A 23672-nucleotide genomic window follows, 5' to 3' on the forward strand; every position below is an offset into this window, starting at 1 on the left:
TTTTCATTTTTTTTTACACACTGTAGCGACTCCTTTAAAAGAGAACAAAAAATTTAAATACAGTAGTGTGCGTTAAAAAATTACAAATTACAATGTATTTACCATTTTCTGCATATTGGCGTCCTCTAGTGTTTCTAGCGAGTCATTGCAGCCAATTGTAGTCATGGACTTTTTGTGCACTTCATACATTATAGTTCTTAAATCATAACAAAGGCGTTTATTCAACTTAAAATAAAACACAAGGAAATATATTTTTAATTATTTTATATATTTTTTCCTATTCAATATATTGTATTTGTATTAATTGGTTCATGTATATATTTTATATATACTGTAAATGCTTTCTTCTCAAGTCAACAGATGCACAAGCATGCACTGTAACATAGTGTGATATTTATTAACCATTGTCATTTTTGTCACACTCATGAAGCAAAGCAGTGCCTGAACAGTCAGCTTATTATTCTGCTCATTATGAATGGAGTGTTGACTGACCCGAGGCCCGAGGTGGTGGCGTCAACATGCTGCTGCTGCTGCTACAATAACGGGTGGTGCCGTGTTCATTTCTCAGGCCTCAATCCTGCCTGTCACATATACACGACACATTTTAGACTAGTGTGCATGTGTTTGTTTGTGTGTTTAAGTGGAAGATTAACATAAACAGACACACGTCTTGGACAAAAGTCTTGGGACACGTCTCCCGGTTAGTCCGATACATCGCACCAGCGTGCATCAGGTCATTCGTGTGTAATAAAAATGATTGTCATTTATTCCATTAGGTTAAGAGTGGCTTTTGTACTAAACCATTGGGGATCAAATCAAGAGGATGCAAACATCTATATTAGTTTTTATGTATTTCGATTTTAGAATGCGATACAGCGTATATTCACAGATTTTTTTTTAATCTATCCTGCATTATTCATTGAAAAACTTAGAAATTCAGTTCAAAGCAATAAAAACAAATTCTTTGGCGCCCTCTTGTGGCATGTTGGTACCAAGGAACTATGTTGAAACGAGTTGAGGAGCTTCATTTCGACAAATGTAGCGCTTTGCCACCGTGTTGATTACTCACGGGATTTGCACAACATGCGTGGGATAACCGTATTTCATTTGTATTTTATTTTTTAATGACGACGTATGGAGGATGAGGAAACTTTGCAGCAATGAGGGGCACCCTTGTCCCAATACTTTTGTCAACATTGCGTGTGACTTCCCAGCATTCTTAAGACCTGCGCTAGCGCCACAAAGTCACCTTGGCCTGCAGTTTCACGCTTGAGCGGCCTGGCCTCCAGGTACCGACTCAGCATAAAATCCTGATATATATTACACAATGAATATTTGGAGTGGGGGTATAAAATCCTACATCCTTCTCAGTCCAGAACACATGCTTGCGAGGGGCCGTTTTTTATTGTTAAAGGGGTGCTAAATGAGAACGGACTAACATGCTCAAATGTTCTTGTGAGCTTTCGCCACGTGGACGCTGTCCGGATTGCTTCGAACAGGGGTGGGCAAACTTTCGCACTCATGGGCCATTTCTCATTTTTAGATGGGACAAGCCATTCAAAAATAGGAGAGGATGTAAAAAATAAAATAAAATAACTAATCAGCATTATTTTAATTAATAATGACTCAATGAAGTTATTTAATTGCATATAAATTAATAAATATTCGAACAAAACAAATTTAGAAGAAAAAAAAAAGATTAATGAAACAAATCATACACTTCATACAAAGAATCACTGAACAAATTAGTGAATTTGAAAAATGACTACAAAATTCAACAAATATTACAGGACACTAAACAATATAAACGGTTGGTGGGCCGGATTAAAGAACACAGTATGTGGCCCCCGGGTCACATTTGCCCACCCCTGTCTTAAAATGACAGTCATACGAATTCAACACACAAAAACATCATTCATTCGTGTCTTCCTCACACTTAAAGGCATCTGGTGGGAGGGAAGCAGAAGTCGGTCATTGGGGTCCACCAGGGCCCCCCATTTTTAAGGGTGGGTCGTTCCCGAGGCGGCAGTCATACATCTTCCGATTCGAAGACGGGGAAGGAGTTCCCATCTGCCCTCCCCGAGCGTCCCAGGGACTCGGTGGACAGACTGCGGCTGGACAGGACGCTGCTGAGGCTGGACTGGCGAGCCCCTCGGGGCTGCCTCTCGATCTCCACGCGCACTTCTATGTTGGTTCCGTCTCTGCGGCCACAAAACAAAAAACACATACAGTGGTCTTGACGTATACATTTTCTCAAGAATGTCCGCCTTGACCACTAGGGGGCAGTATAATACAGTCACTGTCCGTCCAAGGCGTCCATCCATACATTTATCTGAACCGTTTATATCACTATTTTCAATTGTGGTTGGTGGCCACCAGCTTTAAGTTTTCCAAAACCTGCACCAGCATCTACTGTAGATGCTAATCATTAGCATGTCAATTGCTTTTCTCGCATCTCAAGTGAGCGACGTCTTTTACCTCGAAGCGCCGTCGCACTCGGATTGTCCGTCCTCTCGGGGGTACCCGCGACGTTCCGGGGACTCTTCCGCCGCATCGTATTGGTGTGCGGTGCCGGCGCTGGTGAGTGGGAGGGGCATGGGGAGCGGGATGGGGATAGGGGCGTCCGCTTCCTGCGCGCTGACCTCCTGCACGCTGGTGTCGGCCAAGGCGGGGCCGCCCTGAGCCCGCCAGTGGTCGCTCACCACGTGAGAGAACAACAGATCTACAGTGCAAAGACAACACAGACGGGTTCATGAACTCAGAAAAACGTGAAATACTACAAGAGTAAAGGCAATATTACGTGAAAATCAAGTAAAGGAAGTAGACAAAACAAAGTCATACTTTGTCAAAAAATGTTTTGTTTAGTTTTGTTTTTTTCTTCCCTAAAAATAATAAAATCAAAACGAAAATGGCATCTTACTTGAAGAGACTACTTTCAAAGAATTACACTTGGCAAAAAAATTAAAACAAAATTACTTTTTTTTTTTCAATGACCAAAAAATAAATAAATAAAATGCTTGAAAAAGTAGTTGTTTTTTTGTCAAATAATGTTTTCATTAATAATAATAATAATATAAAAAAAAAATCTTGAACATTTTTTTTTTAAGCTATTCAAGAAATATGTGGCAAAATGGCAACATTTTGAAATAGATCCCAACAGATATCGTCGAGTCAAACAAATGTCACTCACAGCTGGCGAGGTCCTCCAGCGTGTCGGGCGCATCGGCGGGCGGTCGACACCAGCCGTTCCTGCACAGCGACATGGGCACCACCCCGTACACGTACGTCAACATGAGCGGCACGCCCACACCTGCACACATTCACCGTATTTACTTGGACTGCATTTCCATCAGAAATAGATGCGCAGAATGTTGTTTCTTACCTACGGCGACAGCCGCTATAACGGGCGACACGAAAACTGACATCATCACGCCACTCGCCACCGTCAAGTAGTGCTTACTTCCTGAGATATTGTTTTTCTTACAACGACCGTGGACCTGCAAATGGGGACAAAACGTGGAAGTGATTTCATCTTTCAAGATCAAGCGGGTTCCCGCATCAACATGGAGGAAAAGTGGAGCGGCGCGTACCTTCCGGCCCATGTAGATGGGTATGCCCACGATGATGACGGGGATGGCGAGGCCGGCGATGAGCGAGATGACCACGGGGGCGCCCAGCAACATGCCCACCTGCCAGAGAACTTTGCGGGTCTGAGACCATGGCTTCTTGCCCCAGAAGGTACATCCTGAGGGACTGAGGCACAAACACCAGACGTGGCTATCAAATGTCATGTTGCCCTGGAAATGGCCAAAATTATGGCTTTGAAGCTAAATGGCATGGGTTCTTGAGACTTTTTTTTGTTTTTTTGTGGGTCTACCTATCATGGACATGGCTATTAAATTTTATGTCATTTAATGAAACTTAGATTTTGGGTGCTGAAGTTTCGTGGAATGACACCTGCAAATAGCAAAAAGGGCCCCGAAAATTGACATTTTGAACCAAAATAGCAGACTTCCCATGTCTTTTCAGGCATGGGTTCTTGAGACTTTTTGGTAGGACAACTTGTAACAGACTATTAAAGTTCACGTTGTTCAGTGAAACTGGCTGCAAGGGCTGAATTTTCTTGGAAAAAGGAACCCTGGAAATGGCCAAAAACGACAGCTTGGAAGCAAAATGGCAAACTTCACTTCCTGTATCTTTTCAGGCATGAGTTCTTGAGACTTTTTTGTGGGTCCACCTATCATGGACATGGCTATTAAAACTGGTTTTGGGGGATGAATCTTCTTAGAAGGACATGGGAGGGATAAACGGCCAAAAATGTGTTGAATTTTCTTGGAAAGGAACTCTGGAAATGGCCAAAATTATGCCTTTGATGCAAAATGGCAGACTTCCTGTTTCTTGCATGGCACAGATTCTTGAGACTTTTTTGTGGGTCTACCTATGATGAACATGGCTATTAAATTTCATGTCATTTAATGAAACTTAAGTGCTCAGATTTCAGATTTTTGCCTTTAAGTCAAAGAAAAAAAAAAAGGTCTCTCGTATCTCAAAAAACCCGTTGGGTCGGGTCCCTCGCATCTCAAGGCACCGCGGATTTCGTGCTGGTCACGCGGACTAAATGTACGCATGCACCTGAGGTAGTGCACGTCGGTGATCTCCTGCATGCACAGCCAGCAGAACTGGCAAGCGCACACCGTACAGTTCATGCGGTTACAGCTGCCGTCGTTGGTCTTCATGATGTAAGCGCCGCAGCGAGGGCACGGCTTGATCTCCTCCGCATCTGCAGCAGGAAAAAGCACAAAAGCGTCCAGTTGATATGTTGCACTCGTGCTGTCAATTTAGCACATAGCAACAATTTCATTAGCATGCTTGTTGCTAGGCAGATTCGGGTAGGTTTTAAAGTTTAAACTGTAAATCACTACTACTACAACTTACCTTGAAACTGTAATTGGAAACCGTAACCCTGTTCTGAAGACCCTAATTTGAAAACCCCACTCTGGCAATAATTCAAAACTCGGGGCAGTTTTGTGCGCACCTCCTCCGGGTTCTTCATTGAAGACGTAGAGTGCGGCGGCGTCCTTGCTGCCCAGCGCGTGGCGTGCGCGCTGCCGCCGCGCCTGGTCGCAGGTCTGGTTGGGGTGCCACAGCTGGCGACAGTGGTAGCAGAACTCGGTGTCGCAGCCGTCGCGTCCGCACTTCAGCTTGGGACACTCGGCGCAGCCGTACGCGATTACCGCGTAGCTGTGAAATGTGAAAAATGAATTACTTGTTGCTAGGCAGAATTCTTCAGCTTTAATGATGTCATATGTACACAGAGATCTTGCAACTGTTCTGTATTCATTCTAAAAAAAAACTCAAGATTTGTTTTGGTTTCTGAACAAGTCACACATTTGATTGGCTACTTGTTGCTAGGCAGAATTCTTCAGGCTTCAATGAATTCCCACATCCCAATCAAGTTCCCTTCTGTCCTAACGGACGAACGAAAGGAGGCAGACCTGCAGTCCGGCGCGGGACACCAGCGCGTGTCCGGGTCGGCGGCCAGGAACCGCCGCAGGTGGTACTCCTCGAACCTCTCCAACAGCGCCGGGTCATCCAAGATGGTGCGCACGTCCAGCGGGGCCAGGGCCTCGGGACACTGCGGGCACGCGATGCCCACGCGGCTCTCGGAGATCTCGATGCGCAGGTACTGGCGCAGGCAGTCGGTGCAGGTGCGGTGCGGGCACGTCAGCAATCTGGGGAAGCGGCGTCGCGGCTGGCTGAGCAGGCACAGCGGGCACTCCTCCAGGTGCTCGTCCGCCGCCGCCGGCTGCTCCTGGCCTGACGAGGACAGCGACAGGACGTCGGTGGAGCCGGCGGTGGCGCCCGTAACCGCGGGCAGGCTGGACGCCGTGGATGCCGCCGCCGCCGCCGCCGCCGCGCAGTCCTCTGTGGGTGCAGAGCTGCCGTCGACGCTTTCGGCTGCGGAAAGTCTCCGATCGCCGGACTCTTCGGCTGACTGATCCTACACAGATGAAAACACACGGCCACGCTCTTAACTCATTCACTCCCAATTGTTTTACTGGATTTGGACTGATTTTGCAAGGCCCACAGAATATTGTGTTCTATTGCTATAAAAAACATGGAACCTACCAAAAAGAAAGATTAGAGTCTCTACGTTCATCAGAAAAAAGGAAGTATATTTGTATGTTTTCATTTTGCAGCAATTAGCATTAGGATATTTATAATATAGCCAAGTTTTATCATTATTCACATTCCTGGTGAAAACACTGCCAAAAATAGCTTGTTGCAACATGGCCCTGGCTAATCTCTTATATTCTGCTGCCACCTGCTGGCCGTTTTTTGTAATAACTATCATTGCTTAAAGCCTCCTCTTCATGTCAAAAGCTGCATCAAAGCCTTCTGTATGCTACTGCATTAAAAAAATAAAATAATTTTGGGGATTGAATGACTTAAATGACACAATACAACCCCAATCATAGCTTGAAACCACAAATTAAAAACCTATCTCGTCCTGTATTAAAGCCAACTTTAAAACCTGAATCCTGGTATGAAACCACAATACTAATTTAAGACCCCAATCCTATTGACCCTATTTTGAAAACCTCAACCCTTGTTTGACATCCCAAATACTATCTTGAAACCCCAACCCTGTTTTGAAATCTTATTTTGAAACCATAACCCTTGTAACCCTACTTGGAAACCATGAAATGAGCAGTGGATTTTTTTTGGCATCCACCAACAACCGAAGCGACTTTTAAACGCACGTCTGCAGTCAAGGAGCGACGGCAGGTGCATGCCGGTTGCGCCGCGCGGTCTCCGGTTGCTAGGCAACCTCATTTAGCCAAATTAGCAATTCATTAAGTCAACACTCTAATGGATTTGGGCTGTAACAGGCGCAGGCAGCAGCTGAGCCATCCCAAGTGAATCATCTACAGCCTCGCTCTCTCGTCATGCTCCTCTCTCGGATTCCTGTCGGGACATCTTCCAACGTTTATGTTTCATGACACGATCTCGTTTGTAACATTCGGAATCGAATGAGGATTTCACGTTACTGTGGTCCTCCTCACACAATCCAAGACCTAGACTTTCCCCGAGACCAGTACTCACCAAGACGAAGACTTTTGGGAGTTAAAAACCATGACAAGGTTGAACGGTTAAATAGAAATTAATTTTCTTTGAACTAAATTTGATGTTGAAAAACACGTTTCCCTGTGTTTGTTTGTTTTTATTTGTTTTTTTTTGTAGAAAGTTGGCCATTGTCTCTGCAAGAGTGCCGAATTTGCACAGCGCAGTGTTTTGTTGTTTTTGTTACGTTTAAAGTGTATCTAAGTTATTATATATTCGATCAAATGCTTTACGCTCATATGAACTTTAAGTGAATTGTTTTTTTTTTTCTGATGAACTGTACCAGACAGCGTGGCTGTGTTTAAAATAAGTCACACCGTCTGGGGCAGAAGCGGAAACGAGAACTTTCATTGCTAATGGATAATCACATGTTATTTTAAAATAAATTGCGCTTTCCCCACCCCTTAGTAGTGCAACACTATTTTTTTGTAACCGGATAGGAAATGATCCCCAATAAAAAGAGAGAATTGCCAGAGCAGAGCATCTTTGTCAGCTTGTACCTGGCAACTGTGAGTAAAATCGAAAAAGTCTTGTCTTCTCATCCTTGTGTTGTCATTCTTATATTTTTTGGTGTGTAAACCTAAACTAAATGTAGTTAGCGTTAGCCGACATTGTTTCTCCTCGTTTCCAACTTGCACCTCGCACCTTTCTACACACCGCCTGTGTGTCTGTTTTTCAGTTGGAAACCTTGATAAGAGCAAGACTTTTGGGGAGTCTAGTCCAAGACCAAAACTTTCAAAATGCGGTCTCAAGTTTTGGAACTAGGAATGGGGGCGAGTACTGAAATAGTGCAAAATTAGGTGGAGGTCCCTTTAATAGTACAGGTCAACTTATTATCGATCAAAGTTGTCCATTTAACACTCAACAGAGACAATAGAAAATAATACAAAATTGGACGTTGCGCTTACCCTTGGCGGGTGTTGGCTGAGGGTGAGCGTGATGGCCACCTCCTCTTTGGGCCGGGCCTCGGCGGGCTTTTCGGGCCGCGCTTCCGATTTGGGCTTTCTGCTGAAGAAGTTGAGGAAGCTGAGCGGCCCCCCCGTCTGCTGCTTGGGCCTCTTCATGGTCGGCGTTCTGGAGCGGCGACTGAGGATGAGCGCGGGTCCGTTGACAATCAGCCGCCAGTGCGGTGTTTGCGTGTGTGGGGGTGTGTGCGCGCGCGCTCACAGTAAGAGAGGGAGCGATGGCGATGACCGAGAGGAGGTGACCCCCGTCAGGAGGGGGACATCACTAATACGGATTCATTGGAAAAGTTTCTTCTTCCTCCAGATGGTACTCGAGTACTTTTAGGCCTCCTCGTCACGTCTGCAGCAAGCACCTGCATGTGAAAAAAAGGGAAAAAGTCATTAAAATGGGGAATTCAAGTAAAAAATGTTCTATGCGCCCTCACTATTCTGATTAAAGGGACACTTGACTCATTGAACAATTTTCAGCATTGAAAAGTTAATATTTTGTCCAGAATGAATTTGGTCACTTCAATATTTTTCATGTACAATTTATTCCTTTAAAAAGTATTTTTTTCTACTTGCTGTCGACTGATGATGACATCACCTGTGCTGAGGAAGTAGGCCATTGGTCAGTAAACTGAGCCATGATTGGTCGTTACCTACTTCCTCAGTACATGAAAAATAATGAAGTTACCGCATTAATTATTGACAAAATATTACCTTTTTACTGTTGAAAATTGGTCAATGAGTCAAGTATCCCTTTAATTTTGTGGTTGTGGAATATGAATGAAGCAGCAAAGTCCATTTATTATCCATTTGAGGGGGCGGCCATTTTGCCACATGCTGTCGACAGAAAATGACATCACTGTTGCTCAGGTAACAACCAATCACGGCTCACCTCTTTTTTGGGTTTGGTCATGTGACGTTCGCAAGCTGGGTTTGTAATTTTTATCAAATATGTTTGCATTATCTGGAATGGAAATATTCTCCCCGTGCCCGCGTGGGTCTTCTCCGGGTACTCCGGTCTCCTCCCACATTCCAAAGACATGCATGGCAGGTTAATCGGGCGCTCCGAATTGTCCCTAGGTGTGCGTGTGAGTGTGGATGGTTGTTCGTCTCTGTGTGCCCTGCGATTGGTTGGCAACCAGTCCAGGGTGTCCCCCGCCTACTGCCCAGAGCCAGCTGAGATAGGCGCCAGCAGCCCCCGCGACCCTTGTGAGGAATAAGCGGTCAAGAAAATGGATGGATGGATGGATGGATGGAATGGAAATAATAATAAAAAATAAAATACTATTTTAAAATATGCACAAAAAAATCTCTAATAATAATAATGGTCTAATATATTTCATTTTTCAGAATATATTTTTCAATGGTTTGAAGATGGAAAGTTATCTAACCCTGCAAGTCTGACAACAAAATAATTACACACCATGACTAATTGATTGATTGATTGATTGATTGATTTTTATGCGGCATCCAAAAACAGCACAAATGCTGAACACCAAACCACCTCACTTTGTATTTTTTTTTTTTTTTAAATCAACTGACACAAAATGATATTATTATTGAGGTTCTTCTATGATTATCCTGCATGTCATTCCCCATCCGCAAAAAAACAAACAAACAAAAAATAATGAGAACAGTACAAGACCAGTTATAAACGCATCTCGGGCATTGTCTGCCATCTAGTGGTGAATGGTGATATTACAACTTCACATTGTATAGTGGAACCTGCTAGCAATTAATAGAAAATGGGCGGGCCCACTGGAATGCATTTGGGGGAAAAAAAAACTTGTCCATCCCTGCTGTGTGTGATTGTTAACATCCTGTAATTTCCCCCAACATCACGTTGGCTTGGAGCCTGCACGAGGCTTTGTTAACGAACAGACAAAATGACACGACAGATGGGAACCTGACACACGCGGCGGCATCTGCCACCGCCTTCACACATTTCAAACCATCTCACGTGCTCGGCCGCGAGCTGTTACAAATACATGGAAGAGGGAATTTGGAAGGGAGAGCGCGTGGCGGTGTTGTTTTTGTTTTGTGTCCCCCTCCTGCCGCCACCCTCCCTCTTGTAAAGCAGGAGGGAAACCTGAAGATGCTGCTGATGCTGCGGCGCAACCCCTCCCCCTTCTCCTCAACCCTCGGTGCAACCCTCACTGGACGCCAGCCCACAGCAGCAATGCGGCTTTTCACGAGGGTGACCTCAGCCTGCCCGCGCACGCACATACCGCCATCCTCTCACGCGGGGATTTGTCTATTTATTGATATTACTCAAGAGACATTCCAGACACTCACATGCCAATTTGTATTCCTGTATTATATATATATTGTACGATCAATGTGCTTTTAAACTATAATAAAGGTTTGACTTCATGCAACTACTTTTCAACTCAGTTTTTATATTTGAATTTTACCTATTGGTTAGTTGCAATTTTAGCATTCAACCATTTTTTTTTTTTTTTTTTTAAACAGTCTTGTCTTTCACTTCAATGCAGCCTGTAACACAAAGCACTTCAGTTATGTACTGGCTAAGTCTGAACATTAGGGGGCACAATGACAAAGGGCTACATAACATAAAAGAGACAAATAAGAAACAAGAGACAAAAGGGACCAATTAGAGAAAAAAAATATATGAACCTGGCCAAATTTAGACATAGAGCACTTTTAGATTTAAGTTTTCTATCACCATGCTCGTATCTGAAAAGACTTGTATCTCAAATCATTTTGCGATACCAAGCACCAATATTGCATAAAATATCCCCCCTAAACCCAATGACAGATTATTTAAAAAAATATATTTATCCTATCCCGATATAGCATTTTCCTTAAAATTACATGAATTTAATGACAATGTTTGATTATTCTAATTTCTCATTTCTAGTTCCTTAAAATAAAATCCATGTTTCGGTACTCGCCCATCTCTGTTCCAGCCCTACCAACAAATACCAAAATGTGTTTTCTTTAATGTATTTTTCACAATAAAATTGTAAAAACATGTACAGTACACACAGAAAACGTGAGCTTGTTGAACCTAATCTGTCCTTTCTCGTTGTTATTCTTCTTCTGTGGGGTATATAGACGGAAGGCAAACCAGCTTCATTGTGCATTAGCGCCACCAACTGACATTTTCCTATCACTGCAGGGAAACCAAGTGATGATGATGGCCGGATGTGAAGGGAAAAGGCACTTGCGTCCGCGCTTTCTTCCCGGACAGCGACGAAATACACAACAAACTGACGGCTGGCGTGTTTTGAAATCAGAAGTCAAACAAAACAGTTTGCCCTGTTGTTGAATTTCAGAACTGTTGCAGCTTATTATTCAGCCTGTCTTCATGTTGCACACGTCGCGCTATATAAAAGCAAGGGAGTGGCGCTTTTCGGTAGCTTAATGGCTATTTTGAAAGGAGCGCTTGGACGCAACAAGAGGCCATGAAAACAAGTGTGGGGAGATGCATTACGTAAACGGCTTCCTTACCTCGCTGTGCGCGGCGCATTACACGAATGGCTCCTCCCCTAAAGCGGCATGGAAGATCCTCACGCGGCGCTCAAGCAGGCGGGCGCTGTCTCCTCCGTCAAGCCGGCAAGGTGCGACCCGCCGAGGGGTGCTGCGGCCGCTGGCGGGGGTCGGCGGCGAGGCGAGGAGATGGAGAGCCTTGGCCCGGCGTGCACTTGCTGACGACGGGTCCGGAGGGGTGGCACACTGCGGTGACTTGGACCAATGGGATGACGCAGGAAGATGAGGATTCTCCTATTCATAAAAAAAAAATTACAAATAACGTCAAAGGCCGCACACTGCTACTCTCATTTTTGTTCTTTTATTTCCGCTGGAAATAAAATCAAACAAATAATCCTATGGGATTCCGTTATTCGTCTTTATTAAATAGAATAGCACGCAGATACGACTACACATCATCAGGTGGGCAACAGAAAATTATCCAAAATTACTCATTGGTCTGAAAACGACCTGAACAGGCTTTTGCTCCATAAAACAGCTGTATTTTGAGTACGTTTACACCGAGGCACCGTGGTCCTGAAAACACCAAGAAAACCTGCAAGTTCCACGTGAACTGGCCTTTTAATTAAAAAAAAATAATTATTTATTGTAGTCTATTCTGAGATATCACGCCAACAGAGCACAAAGCCTCAAGAAATTACTTTTTTTTTTGTAACAAATTGGATGGACAGCTTTAAGACAGCTTCACTACAAAATACATATTTTTTTTATTTAATTTGACAATAACGTGTATTCTCTTACCTGACTTCATCATAAAGCAAGATTTTTACTGTATTTTTTTCAATTATTATTTTTTTTTTGCAAATCTCTTGATAGGACAGCTTGCTAATTAAAACGAACTCCTCCCCCTCTAAAATTGAGCTCTACCGTGACGTATTATCCGGTACTGACTTAGACCTATTTCAAAATAAAAGTCAGTCCTTTTAACAAATAACTACGAAATGAGTCTTAATAGCGAGACTAATGTCACAATTCCGTGGATAAACAAGACAACAATCGAGATGTGGTTGAAACGCTGGATATTAGAAACACGATAATTATTAGCCAGTGCGTGTGTCCCTAATGTTGTGACCAAGCAACGATGACAACAAACGAAGTACTCCTGATATTTCGCGTTAATCACATCATGAAACGACGTCGAGCTCTGAGCGAGCATTTTGACTTTGTAAAAAGGAACGTATGAAAGAGAGCCGTAAACTGCCGCAATGAGTGACGCTGGATTTTACTGTGAAGGAGCGCCTGCCTCCCGTGCCGGAAGTTCCCTTGTTGTTCCTCGCTGGGAGCCCACACAGGCGAATCAGAAAATCAATTAAGTTATGAAAAATACCATTAATTGCCTTTCTTTGTCGCCGCGGCTCGCGAAGAAATGGCGGACGTGCGTGCGTGGCGCTCTCGCGGAGCCACACATCTCTTGTGAGGAGGTGCGCTGCGGTGGCGACGACGAGGAGGACGAGCAGGACTACTTTCTCCCTTTAGGTGAGTTAGCATGATTGCTCACTTGGACAAGTTGACGTTAGCTTACTCGTTTCAGCAAAATAAAATGGGGGTGGTTGTGCTTCGACGTGATCACCGGTAGCCGGTGACATTTTTAGGACGAGGCTCATATAAGGGGCACTTTAGTGGGTGCCTCGCGGGGGGTGTCGATGTGTCAATCGGCGGCCTAAAATGTGAAATTGTGAAGCGTTTTCTCCTCCATACGTTGGATGCTACTAGCCGCATGCTCTTTTGTGGACATGTTGTCATTAAGTACCCCCCCCCCTCCCTCCCCCTTTTCCTCGGCTCCGCTTGCATAAACAGATGCAAATTAGATTGTCTGCATATTCGTGCTACGTGATCAATTGTGCATCAACTCTGTTTACTGTCTGGTTTTCTCTGCAGCGGACTAGTTACCTCATCTCATCCGTCATCTGAAAATGAAAAATGTTTTCGAACACTCAGGCGCGTCGCGTATGAGTCATTGTTGTCGCATAATTACTACGTCACCTAGTGGCCTCCCGAAATATCTGGCAAATAATGGAATTAAATTATATATATATATAATATCATTACGTGGTTTATGATGATGAGTGTATTTTACAAAACGAATGCACATAGGCGTTTTGTCCGTCCGTATCGTGCCTTGACTTTCGAGTTTAATCCGTTCTATGGCCACGCTCGCAACACAAAACACACATATCTCGAGGCATTTGAGCTTCCCCATTTGAAACGAATGGAAATGACCCCCAAAATGTTGCAACCTGCTTTTTAGTAAGAAGAACACTCGATTGCATTTTATAAAAAAAAAAAAATGCATTGATAACCTAATCAAATAGAATGTTGTGAATTAAACAGTTTGTGCATCAATTTCATACAAATGAAACTCAATGGACTTCATGCAGCTCATTTTTGTGTGCCTTTGGCCACCAGGGGGCATAATAGACACGAAGATGGTCACAACTGCTCAGTAAGCTGCAGTAATGAGTCTGTTTCTTGCAAGAGATCAACATTTTGTATTGTTTGTTCCTTTTACCAAAAAAATAAAATGAAAAATGAATATCAAGACGCCCTTGTAGGTGGTGAAGGAAACAGTACAGTCATTCGCATTATTGCCACAAGTGGTAACAGAGCGCACTTGAGTTTCAAGAGCTGTTATTGGCCTGCCTCACATCAGCCAACCTACGCTTCCATCTCCAAAGACATCACAGACACACTATGACAAAGCAAATAAAGAGCCACTTTTAACTTCCAAGCTTGTGGCTTCGCCATCATTTCTGTCAGGAGTATTGTTCGATTAGCAAAGTGACAGACGGCTGCGGTCTCTTTCCAATTAAAACAATAAAATAACGTTGCTTGAAATATCGCGATAATTTTCATACGTCAATTTTGGAGAACCTCTTGTGAGTTTTGGCCTTTTTGAGCATTCTGGCGGATTATTTTGACCGAAACTTTGTCAGCCAGTCGCAGAAGGACTAACCCAAGTAGCAGACAAAACCAAGAGGTACGTTGATAAATAATCTAGTTTAGTTCGACTTTGTGTTTGAAGGTGCTTTTTTTTTTTTTTTTTTTTACTAAATTTTCTATAGGCAATAATAGTGCACAGAAAAGTTTGACAAAAAGTCAACAGCTCTGATATTGTGAATCCAAAAAGTTAATTTGACATTGAATCGTTACCTATTCAGCATCCTTTACTATATGTTGTTTTCCAAAGAATATTCCCGACGTAAGGCTCTTTTGTTTGTGTTCTATCTGCAGAATTTTCAGAAAATCCCTCACAGATGTACGACGACGAGGAAGTCAGCGGTAAGACGTTGCCAGCAAAGGAGAGGCTGACTGGAAGATGCCAAGGAAAAAACAGCAGCATCCACAGCCAGTCAAGTGTAAGTCCTCCAAATACGTACCGTTTCGTGATGACTTACATGACCGGCGGCGTCTGAATTATTTTTTTTTTTTCCTTTTTCCGGCGTCAGTGGATGCAAAAGCTGCTGTAGCCGTCGAAAGTGCAGGAAACCTCGCCTTGGACACGGACTTCCTTCTGGAACACGACCTTCAATTTGGTGATCCTTATCGCAACGGCAAGATTCTTGGCCTGGAAAAATTCTCAGGTTGGTCATCACAATTGTTTTGACTTTCCAAACTGTCCCTGTGTGGTCAAATGTGATTGGAACTTACATCCAAATACAAGAGTTGTGTGAAAAACTCTCCAAAAGTGGCAGATGTCAAATGATAGTTTTTTTTTTGTTTTTTTGGTGGTTTCTCTATCCTGGATTTCCCCCGAATGTGAGTGGGTCTGGAAGGTACCTTCCTGTGATAAACTACATACAAAAAAAAAAATGGCAAAGCAGCAGGTGGCGCTATCACGGTTAGTTTTAGAAGCCTGAAAGAAGCAGTTAGTGAAAAAGACACAATGGCAAAGAAAAGTGATGAGAGAAAAAAAAAAAGAGAGGAAAATTAAGAGGAAAATTTGATGTCAGACATACAATATACAGAAAAGTGTCAAACCAACAGGTGGTGCTATAACGGTATGTGGTTTTTAGCCAATCGGAAGCAAGAAGGATACAAAAAACAAATGTGTGTTAAAAAAAAAAAGTATAGAAAGGAATTAAATTCATCAACAGCAGCAGAAGCTTTACATTAATTAATTAATTAATTTTATTAATTACTTATTTTTATTAATTTATTATTAATAAAATTAATTAATTTTGTTTGGTCAATTTTTTTTCTCGTATGTTTTAGTTCAAATTACTTTTTATCCTAAAATTTCATTTTTTCTTCTGGAAAAATTCTGACTTGAAATTAAAGAGTTTCAATAAAGTTGACTTTTTTTTTTCCTCGATTTTTTTTTTATTATTTTTTTTACGTAAAAAAAATAATGTTATGGATACTCGTGTAATTTGACTGTTGTAAATTGCGACAGATTCTTTTTTTTCCATACAATTGTGAAAAAAAAGATCTTTTCTTAATTGTAAAAGAATTACAACTTTTTTCTTTTTTCTCACAGATGGCTTTTGTCAAAAATAAATAGAGTAACAGCTTTTGTAGTTACCTTTTAGCACAAATAAACTAAAATTACACTTGAGCGAGCACATCCAAGCTGCTCTGTTTCCTGTTGTGGGATAAAACACAAGCGCAAAACGTACAAAGGAAATGCGACGCCATCATTCTATAAAGTATGGAGGGGAAGGAAAAAAACCCAACAAAAAACGTATGACCATTACCATCAAGGACACCATCACCAGGGCAGCACATTCATCATCATCATCATCATCATCATGTGCTGTTGCCTCTGCAGCTGCCATTATCATTACCCCATCATCATCATCATCATCATTACCATCAGCAGCAGCCCTCACAAGCATGGTCATCATCATCATCATCATCATCATCATCATGAGGCTCTGTAATCATCCACTAGGAAAGGGTGGGGGGGGTTAACGTCCAAAAAGGGGGCGAGGCGACCCAAACTCTTTTGCTCACATTCTCTCTCTGCATCTTGTGAGGCAAAGTCGCGTTTTTGCGAGGCGAGCGTCGTCTTGTTGGGGGGATCTCTGCAAGCGGTGAGTATTAAAGGGTGACGTTTGCCGGTAGTAGATTTTGGTTGCATGCACGCACTTTGATGATGATGATGATGATGCATGCTCCTTTTTCTTGCTTTGAGTTCAAAGCGTTGATGTTTGCTAGCAAGGGTGGGGATGAACGTCTGTGGGCGGCTTGCGCGATTGGTTTGACTTTTATTACTCTGCTAGGTTATTATTTATTAAATTTTTTGGGAGGCTCAATGCATGCATGCATCTGAATGGTAACGTCGCAGGAGGTTGGTATGGAAGAAATGAAGACGGTTTGGGATATTTAGCAAAAGATCTGTTTGACTGTTTCACTGAGTTCGTCTTAATCATGTTGACAGCCGCTGCCTGTTTTCTGTTAAGTGCAACATGGTTGTGCCTCATGGAGGCAATGTGCACGAAGAAATTGTGAAAATGGGACTTTGACGCTTACATTTTTTATTTTGCTCATATGTACATCTATCTCCATACTTTTTGTCTTTGACTCTTAAACTCTCAAGTCCAACTATGTTTTTATTGCTGAAAATGAACATTCCCTTCTTCAAGAAAGTAAGATCATTTTTCACATTATCAACATATTCCGCCATTGTCATTGGCCACCCGGATGAACATCATGAAATTTCTCTAATTTTGTGGTTGTGAAAATAGTATTTTTTTCTGTCTTACGGTTTACTCTTGTGGACTTGGACTTGGCTTGGACTTTTCTGACTGGAACTTGACTTGGATGCAATAAAAGTGGACTTGCCTTTTTTTTTTTTTTTTTTACACGGAAAATTAGTTTTACCTAGCGCTGTCAATTTAAAAAAGAAAATCAGATTAATTAAATTTTAGAATTTTGATTTACAATCACTTAATTAAAAAGGATAAAAAAAATAAAAATAAATTTCCTGCCAAATTTCTTTTCTGTCAAGCACTCTGGATGTAGAGTTTTGATTGCTGCACAATATTGCTATTCTGCTTATACGAATGACATTTTTTTTGGACTGTGAAAGTCAGTATTGTTGACTGCAGTCTTCCTGTCACCCCCTCCACAGAGGTAGCTGCTGAGATCGGTTTCTCCGTGTATCCTCTGTGTGATGAGGACAGCTCCGACTGCAGCGGCATCAGCAGCAGCATGGATAGCGAGACGGAAACCTCCCACAGCAGCACGCCCGACCACAGCCGGGAAGACGACGGGCGAGCGGGCCGCTCCGAGCCGCCCTTCCCGTCCTACCTGACGTGCCGGGGCTGCGGCCAGCTCCGCGATGACCACCTGGGCGCCTCGGTGGACCTGCCTAGTCCCTACTGCCCGCGCTGCTGCAAGGCCTCGCGGGAGCCCAAGGGCGGCGACTTCGCCTTCGGGAGCCTGTCGGAGCTCCACGACCACTCGCCGCTGGACGGCGCCGGCGACGACAAGGGCAAGCTGCACTCGTGTCACCTTTGCGGCTTCTCGTCGCGCTACGCCAACCACGTCAAGCGGCACATGAAGACGCACAACGGCGAGAAGCCCTTCAACTGCCCCGTGTGCGCCTACGCCTCGGCGCAGCTGGTCAACCTGCAGCGCCACCTGCGCATCCACACGGGCGAGAAGCCCTACAAGTGCGAGAGCTGCGCCTTCGCCTGCAGCTCCCTGGGCAACCTCAAGAGGCACCAGCGCATGCACATGCCCGCCGGCGCCGGGCCCGAGGCGCACGGCGGGCCGCAGCAGCACGCCGCGCTCAGGCCCGCCGGCGGCAAGAGACACAACGCGGGCGGCCACAGAGCCAGCGAAGAAGAAGACGAAGCCGCCAAGGGTACGTTTGCCTTTCAGTCTGCTAGCTTAATGCTAATTCCGGTCCTCGAGGTCCGGAGTCTTGAAGGTTTTAGATGTTTTCACCCACTAATCAGGAATCAGGTGCGTTAGTGGGCGGAACCATCTAAAACCCGCAGGACTCTGGACCGGATCGGAATTGGTGAACCCTGATTTAGACTGACAATATAACAGGACTTAGCCATGTTCTTCATCCTCTGCATAGAGACAAATTTCTAACAATGAAATCAAATAATTTTTCAGAAGTGGCCGCCGCCTCAGCCCACCTGACAATGGCGGCTCAAAACGCCGACTACCTCTCGGCCTTTGAGAGTCTCAAAGGGGCGTCGCCGCAGTCTACGCCGGCCCACAGCGCCGCCCCCAACCACCCGACCGGCAACAGCCTGGGCGCCCGAGCGAGCAGGCCGCCGGCCCCTCCCCCCGCCCCGCCGTCGTCGCTCTTCCCCTTCACGTGCCGCCTGTGCGGCGTGGTGCTGGAGGACGAGGACGGCTCGTCGGCGCAGATCTGCGCCAAGTGCACGCTGGAGATGCTGACCAAGGACGCGTCGTCGTCGCCCGGCAGCCCCGGCGAGCGCGGCGACAAGGTGTACACGTGCGCCGCCTGCCCCTTCCTCACGCACTACCCCAACCACCTGGCGCGCCACATGAAGACGCACAGCGGCGAGAAGCCCTACAAGTGCCCGCAGTGCGACTACGCCTCGGCGCACTTCGACAACCTCAAGCGGCACCACCGCGTGCACACGGGCGAGAAGCCCTACAAGTGCCACCTGTGCGACTACGCCTGCGGCAACCTGGCCAACCTCAAGCGGCACCAGCGCGTGCACTCGGGCGCCAAGCCCTTCGTCTGCGCTGTCTGCAACTACAGCTGCAACCAGAGCATGAACCTCAAGCGCCACATGCTGCGGCACACGGGCGAGAAGCCCTACAAGTGCCAGGAGTGCGGCTACACCACCGGCCACTGGGACAACTACAAGCGGCACCAGAAGAAGCACGGCCACGCCACCGACGGCTGGGTCAAGATGCCCCCCGCCGCCCTGGCCCGGGGCCAGGACGACAAAAGCGGGCCCCGGGTCGGCGGCCACCACCGGAAAGAGGCGGCCGGGGGCGCGGCCGGGGCGGACATGGCCTACATGGCCAGGGAGGGCGCTCAGACTTTGCAGCACCCTAGCTGGAAACTGGAAATGGTCTAAAAAAAAAAAAAAAAAGATACGCCCGCTGCCCTTTTCGTCAACATTTCGATGCCTTGTCTTGTTTTTGTGCTTATGTGTGCCGTCTTAACCTCCTCCCGAGTCGGAAGGCCTAATGACGACTGGATCCCAAGAGGCTGGTTAAAAATGACGCAATGCAGCGGTCCTTGAAGGCATCATTGTTAGCCACAAGAGAGGCCACCAGAGGGCAGTGTCAGAGCCGTGACAGAGCAGTTCCGTTGACTTCATTGTTCCAAAAGGAAGGCAGGGAAATCTGATTTATCAATTTTTGTTATTAGCTCTGGAGAACAAGGACTCTCTGGTCATAATGGTCCAGTTTTTTTTTTTTTTTTTTTTTTTTTTAACACACCTTGCTCTTCCTCCTCCTGTCATGCACACACTCGTGGCTGACAATGAGGCACTCTGACGTGAAAGCCCCGGTCCACACACTAAAAACAAAAACTACTGGCATTTCCGACTTAGTGATGTACGTGCACTCATGGCCCACAATGAGGCGCTCTAAATTGGCCACACTAACTGCACTGAAAAACAGATGATGTGAATGAAGGTGCTCACGGCACCAAACATTTGTTACGGCTCTGATACTACTACTATAAATAAAAAGCTTAAAAAAAAAAAAATTACAGGTCAGCTTCATCCCCCATTTTGCATCTGTGTCATGTATACAAATTCCGGACATAAAAATGGAATCCCCTCACATGCGTTGGCCCAACCCATACTGATCTGGTCCTACCGTTTACATGCATTGGATCAACCCCTATTGTATAAAAGAGCAATACAGGTAAAAAAGGTAGGAAAAAGCATTCCAATCTGGTGCAAAGAAAAGTCATAAAATGCCCGCCCCTTTTTCACACCTAATCTCTTTTAAAGCCAGAAAATTGAGTCTGCTTCGCACCCCCAATTGCGCGTTGGTGCCTCGATTAAAAAGGAAAATGTCTGCTTTATCCCAGTCTGCATTGGTGTCATGACTGAAAAGGCATAAAAACACCAAAAAAAATTCTACATCAGTGCCGTGGAAATGGGAATCTTTTTTTTTCTTTTTTTTTTTTCTTTTTTTTTGGACTTGTGTGGAATCCCCTTACACAGCGAATGCGACCCGCTCAAGAAAAAAAAAAAAAACTGGAAAAGTGACATTGACTATCCTTTGCAAGCAATTTGCATGGGCACTGGTGACGGGGCGAGCGTGTGCCTTGAAAGTGACGAACTCTAAAGCAAAGTGCTTCTTACTTGTCGATTGCCCCGAAATGAACTAGTAGCGCTCTCGAAATGCAATTGAAGCCTGCGAGGGGGACGAGGGCTCATCTGTAACGCTTTTTTGTCATCGGTGTGTAGATCTTATGTGTAATTGTGCGCGTGTTGTCTATTTCTTTTCTCACTGTGAAAAAATTAGCCCGTGGTTTACTTGAACACAAAAAAAGATGGCATTATTAGAACGTCAGCATGTGTCCATTTTTATTTTTCTAATGATATTTACTCTACTAGAAGTACATAAGTTAATATATACAATTATACAGGATAGGATGGTGGTCTGTGTAGTTTTCCCCTGCCAAAGTGGCGAGGAACTCATTTCTGCTTTTTTGTATGAAAGGGAAGAAATGTGCGGCCAACTTGGCACAATCGGAAAATGGAGTGTCCAGAATCCAAACTGTAGATTCCCCAACTCCCTTCCGCCAAAGTTGTTGTGATCGATTGCCTGTGTCCTTTTATGGAGCGTCTGTCTCATCAATGCCTTAACAAAAGCAACAATTTACACACAAACACTTATTTCATTCAATAGCTCATGACTTTTCCCCCATACAATAAAAAATACTATTTCCTCATCATGTGGTCAAGTGTTTTATTTTTTTACTCAGTAGTCTATTTTGTTTAAAAGAAATGCAGTAAAAATCCCCTATTAATGGCTGACCTTCAAATTTGGTTTAATTCCATAAATTCACCAAAATTCCCATAGAAACTTTCCAATGATTAAAATTGGCGGAAATTTGCGACCATCCTCTCCATGATACAGCCATGCTAATCGCTACACGGAAAAATGAGGCGTCTGAAACAATGACCTGAACAGATGAGACCATTTATTATTTTTATCCAAGCATCGGACTATTGCTTACAATTGAGATGTCGCGATTGCAGTTTCTGACGCTTTGTGAGATTGTACTTTCTATTAATCCTGAAACCAAACTTGTGCTGTTGGCAGAGAACCACACCCACAAAAAAAAAGTGACTTACTACTAGAACTTTCTAGACGGAAGAATGCTTCACTGTGTTCATTTCGTTGCCAGCGATGCATGAACGTCGTTTTCTTCAACCGCTCCTCTGAGATGATTGGCACGAGCACATCAACAACGAAAACAAAAAAATCACGTGAGAATCTGTCGACTACAAACAATGTAAACAATCATGTTAGTTCATTTCTGCTGGAGATGACGCGTGCTTGCGCTCTATGGAAAGACGTTAGTAGGAAATACTTAAATCGCATGTACAGCGTATAAAACAAAGTGACATAAAATGTTTATTCTTGTGCAAAATGCTTTAGTAAACTACAATTTGGCATTTATGAGAAACTTTAAAAAAAAATAAAAACTCTTAAAAATCATACATGGGTTTTAAACATTCCGCCGAGCCACCCGCCCCAAAGAGAAAAAAAGCCCTTTGAGCATTTAGTACAACTAGTCGACCACTAGAAGTACTAGTGACGCATTACATGTACATATACTCCGACATTGCTGCATACTCGGACAACGCGTTTACGTGTACGTGGGATATGAAGGATATGTAGTAAATGCTCAAAGTGTTTTCTGTACATCGCCCCCTAAATTGTCGCTAGTTGAGTTTCTCGAGTGTGCAAAGTGCAAGCAGCTGGGCCAAAGCAGGCAACTTCATGATTACTGGAAGAAAGGTAAGGCATCGAGACTGAAGGACATTGGACACCTCATTAGGTACACCTGCTCACAACCAATAAATCGATTTGATAGCGTCCACTGGGGTGGAGGAGAAAAAAAAAAAAAAAAAAAAATCGTTTGTAGCAGACTTAAACACACTATCACATGGATGCTATTCGTTAGCCTGTCAATGGAGTTTCCTATTATCCGTTAGCATGAAGTTAATCAAGGTGTTCACTAAATGCAACCATACAATTTAATAATCTCAAATGTGTTTTTAGCGTGTGGGAGGGGTAAAACTTTTTTTTTTTTTTTTAAATGTTTTTATTACATCTTGCTCTAAAGCAGATGACAGCATTCGTGTGTGGAATTTATACCTGACAAAAAAAAAACACTTAATTACTAAAAGTCACGTGACTGGATGTGTACCTAATGTTGTGTCCAGTGAGCATACATACAAATGTGATGGTGGCACGTACGTTCAATTTTTCCAGAAAGTTACGTATCGTGCTCTCACTAGTGGGGTGGGTAGAAAACTCACGCGCGTCTTCTCGCCTCTTCTCACGTGAACTGACTGACTTGGTAGCACTGTAATGTCAACGAGCTGTCACAAAGAAATCCACTTGAACTGACGGCAAAAAAACAAAAAAATCAAAAACAAAAGCTGCTTCACGGCCCGGATGCTACAAACCCTGCAGAGGCACAACAGGACACACATGGTAGCATTGGACCTAAGCTTGTGACCTTCGGGGGTGCGTGTAATGGCGAGGAAGAGGAGCTGGCTGGGGGAGGGCGAGCCGGCGGACGCTACAGGTCGTCGTCGCCGATGCCCTCGAAAGCGTAGTTGCCGTGGAAATCGCCGCCGCTGACGTCGTTGGCCGAGTTGGAGGCGCTGATCCCTCGCAAGGACACCGAGCTCAGCTTGGTCTGCGGCGGGAAAGAGAGTTACGGAGGGAAGGCGGGGCGGAATGACGACATTTCTTTTCCACATTCGATGACGTCATTGACATTTATTTATTTTTTTTTATTCTTCCCCACTGCTACGTGAGACGTTCATCCAATCACATTCTGATGCTTTCATGGCCTCACAGACCGCCGGAACTTATAAAACTCAAACACGACTTCACGTAGCACAGCTGCAGGGTGGTTATAATAGTCATATGTAT

The 23672-nt window shown here is 44.3% G+C and overlaps 3 protein-coding genes across 12 annotated transcripts in view; 1 reads left to right on the forward strand and 2 right to left on the reverse strand.

The window, feature by feature from the left end:
• Positions 1-373: 373 nt before the first annotated feature.
• On the reverse strand, positions 374-21976 carry LOC144009864 (E3 ubiquitin-protein ligase RNF19B). 7 transcript variants are annotated; one of them, XM_077509754.1, is made up of 12 exons: positions 21854-21976; positions 11553-11825; positions 8293-8443; positions 8034-8211; positions 5496-6001; positions 5036-5241; positions 4633-4780; positions 3591-3753; positions 3383-3497; positions 3191-3310; positions 2479-2722; positions 374-2201 (listed from the first exon to the last, which is right to left on the reverse strand). In XM_077509754.1, exons 4-12 carry the CDS (start codon positions 8187-8189, stop codon positions 2030-2032), a joined length of 1830 nt encoding a protein of 609 aa, XP_077365880.1. In that variant the 5' UTR covers positions 8190-8211; positions 8293-8443; positions 11553-11825; positions 21854-21976; the 3' UTR covers positions 374-2029. The 7 variants fall into 7 exon arrangements, with proteins under 7 accessions (XP_077365880.1, XP_077365877.1, XP_077365881.1 ...); XM_077509751.1 differs by lacking the exon at positions 21854-21976 and adding an exon at positions 14987-15131; XM_077509755.1 differs by lacking the exon at positions 21854-21976 and adding an exon at positions 14742-14882 and having other exon boundaries at positions 8034-8199.
• On the forward strand, positions 12790-21447 carry znf513a (zinc finger protein 513a). 2 transcript variants are annotated; one of them, XM_077509748.1, is made up of 5 exons: positions 12790-13067; positions 14823-14947; positions 15038-15172; positions 17665-18402; positions 18663-21447. In XM_077509748.1, the coding sequence occupies exons 2-5, from the start codon at positions 14908-14910 to the stop codon at positions 19607-19609; spliced, it is 1860 nt and encodes a 619-aa protein (XP_077365874.1). In that variant the 5' UTR covers positions 12790-13067; positions 14823-14907; the 3' UTR covers positions 19610-21447. The 2 variants fall into 2 exon arrangements, with proteins under 2 accessions (XP_077365874.1, XP_077365875.1); XM_077509749.1 differs by lacking the exons at positions 12790-13067; positions 14823-14947; positions 15038-15172 and adding an exon at positions 16575-16881.
• snx17 (sorting nexin 17) overlaps positions 14071-23672 on the reverse strand; it is a 28534-nt gene continuing 18932 nt past the window's right edge. For 2 of the 3 annotated variants that reach the window (XM_077509757.1, XM_077509758.1), the window contains exon 15: positions 21680-23433. In XM_077509757.1, coding sequence (XP_077365883.1) covers positions 23314-23433 — 120 coding nt within the window. In that variant the 3' untranslated portion in view covers positions 21680-23313. Of the gene's footprint in view, positions 14901-14986; positions 15157-15239; positions 15383-21679; positions 23434-23672 lie in introns of those variants that run through there. The other variant, XR_013281059.1, reaches the window with a different exon arrangement.

Source organism: Festucalex cinctus, chromosome 21 (assembly GCF_051991245.1).
Source record: "Festucalex cinctus isolate MCC-2025b chromosome 21, RoL_Fcin_1.0, whole genome shotgun sequence".
Taxonomy (NCBI): Eukaryota; Metazoa; Chordata; class Actinopteri; order Syngnathiformes; family Syngnathidae; genus Festucalex; species Festucalex cinctus.

Coding starts and splice junctions, on each gene's coding strand:
- LOC144009864 (XM_077509754.1), bottom strand. CDS start 8,189: ATGAAGAGGCCCAAGCAGCAGACGGGGGGGCCGCTCAGCTTCCTCAAC. Junction 4,781..5,035: donor CAATGAAGAACCCGGAGGAG/GTGCGCACAAAA, acceptor TTCCTGCTGCAG/ATGCGGAGGAGATCAAGCCG. Junction 3,754..4,632: donor ACCGACGTGCACTACCTCAG/GTGCATGCGTAC, acceptor TTTGTGCCTCAG/TCCCTCAGGATGTACCTTCT.
- znf513a (XM_077509748.1), top strand. CDS start 14,908: ATGCCAAGGAAAAAACAGCAGCATCCACAGCCAGTCAAGT. Junction 14,948..15,037: donor GCATCCACAGCCAGTCAAGT/GTAAGTCCTCCA, acceptor TTCCGGCGTCAG/TGGATGCAAAAGCTGCTGTA. Junction 18,403..18,662: donor AGAAGACGAAGCCGCCAAGG/GTACGTTTGCCT, acceptor ATAATTTTTCAG/AAGTGGCCGCCGCCTCAGCC.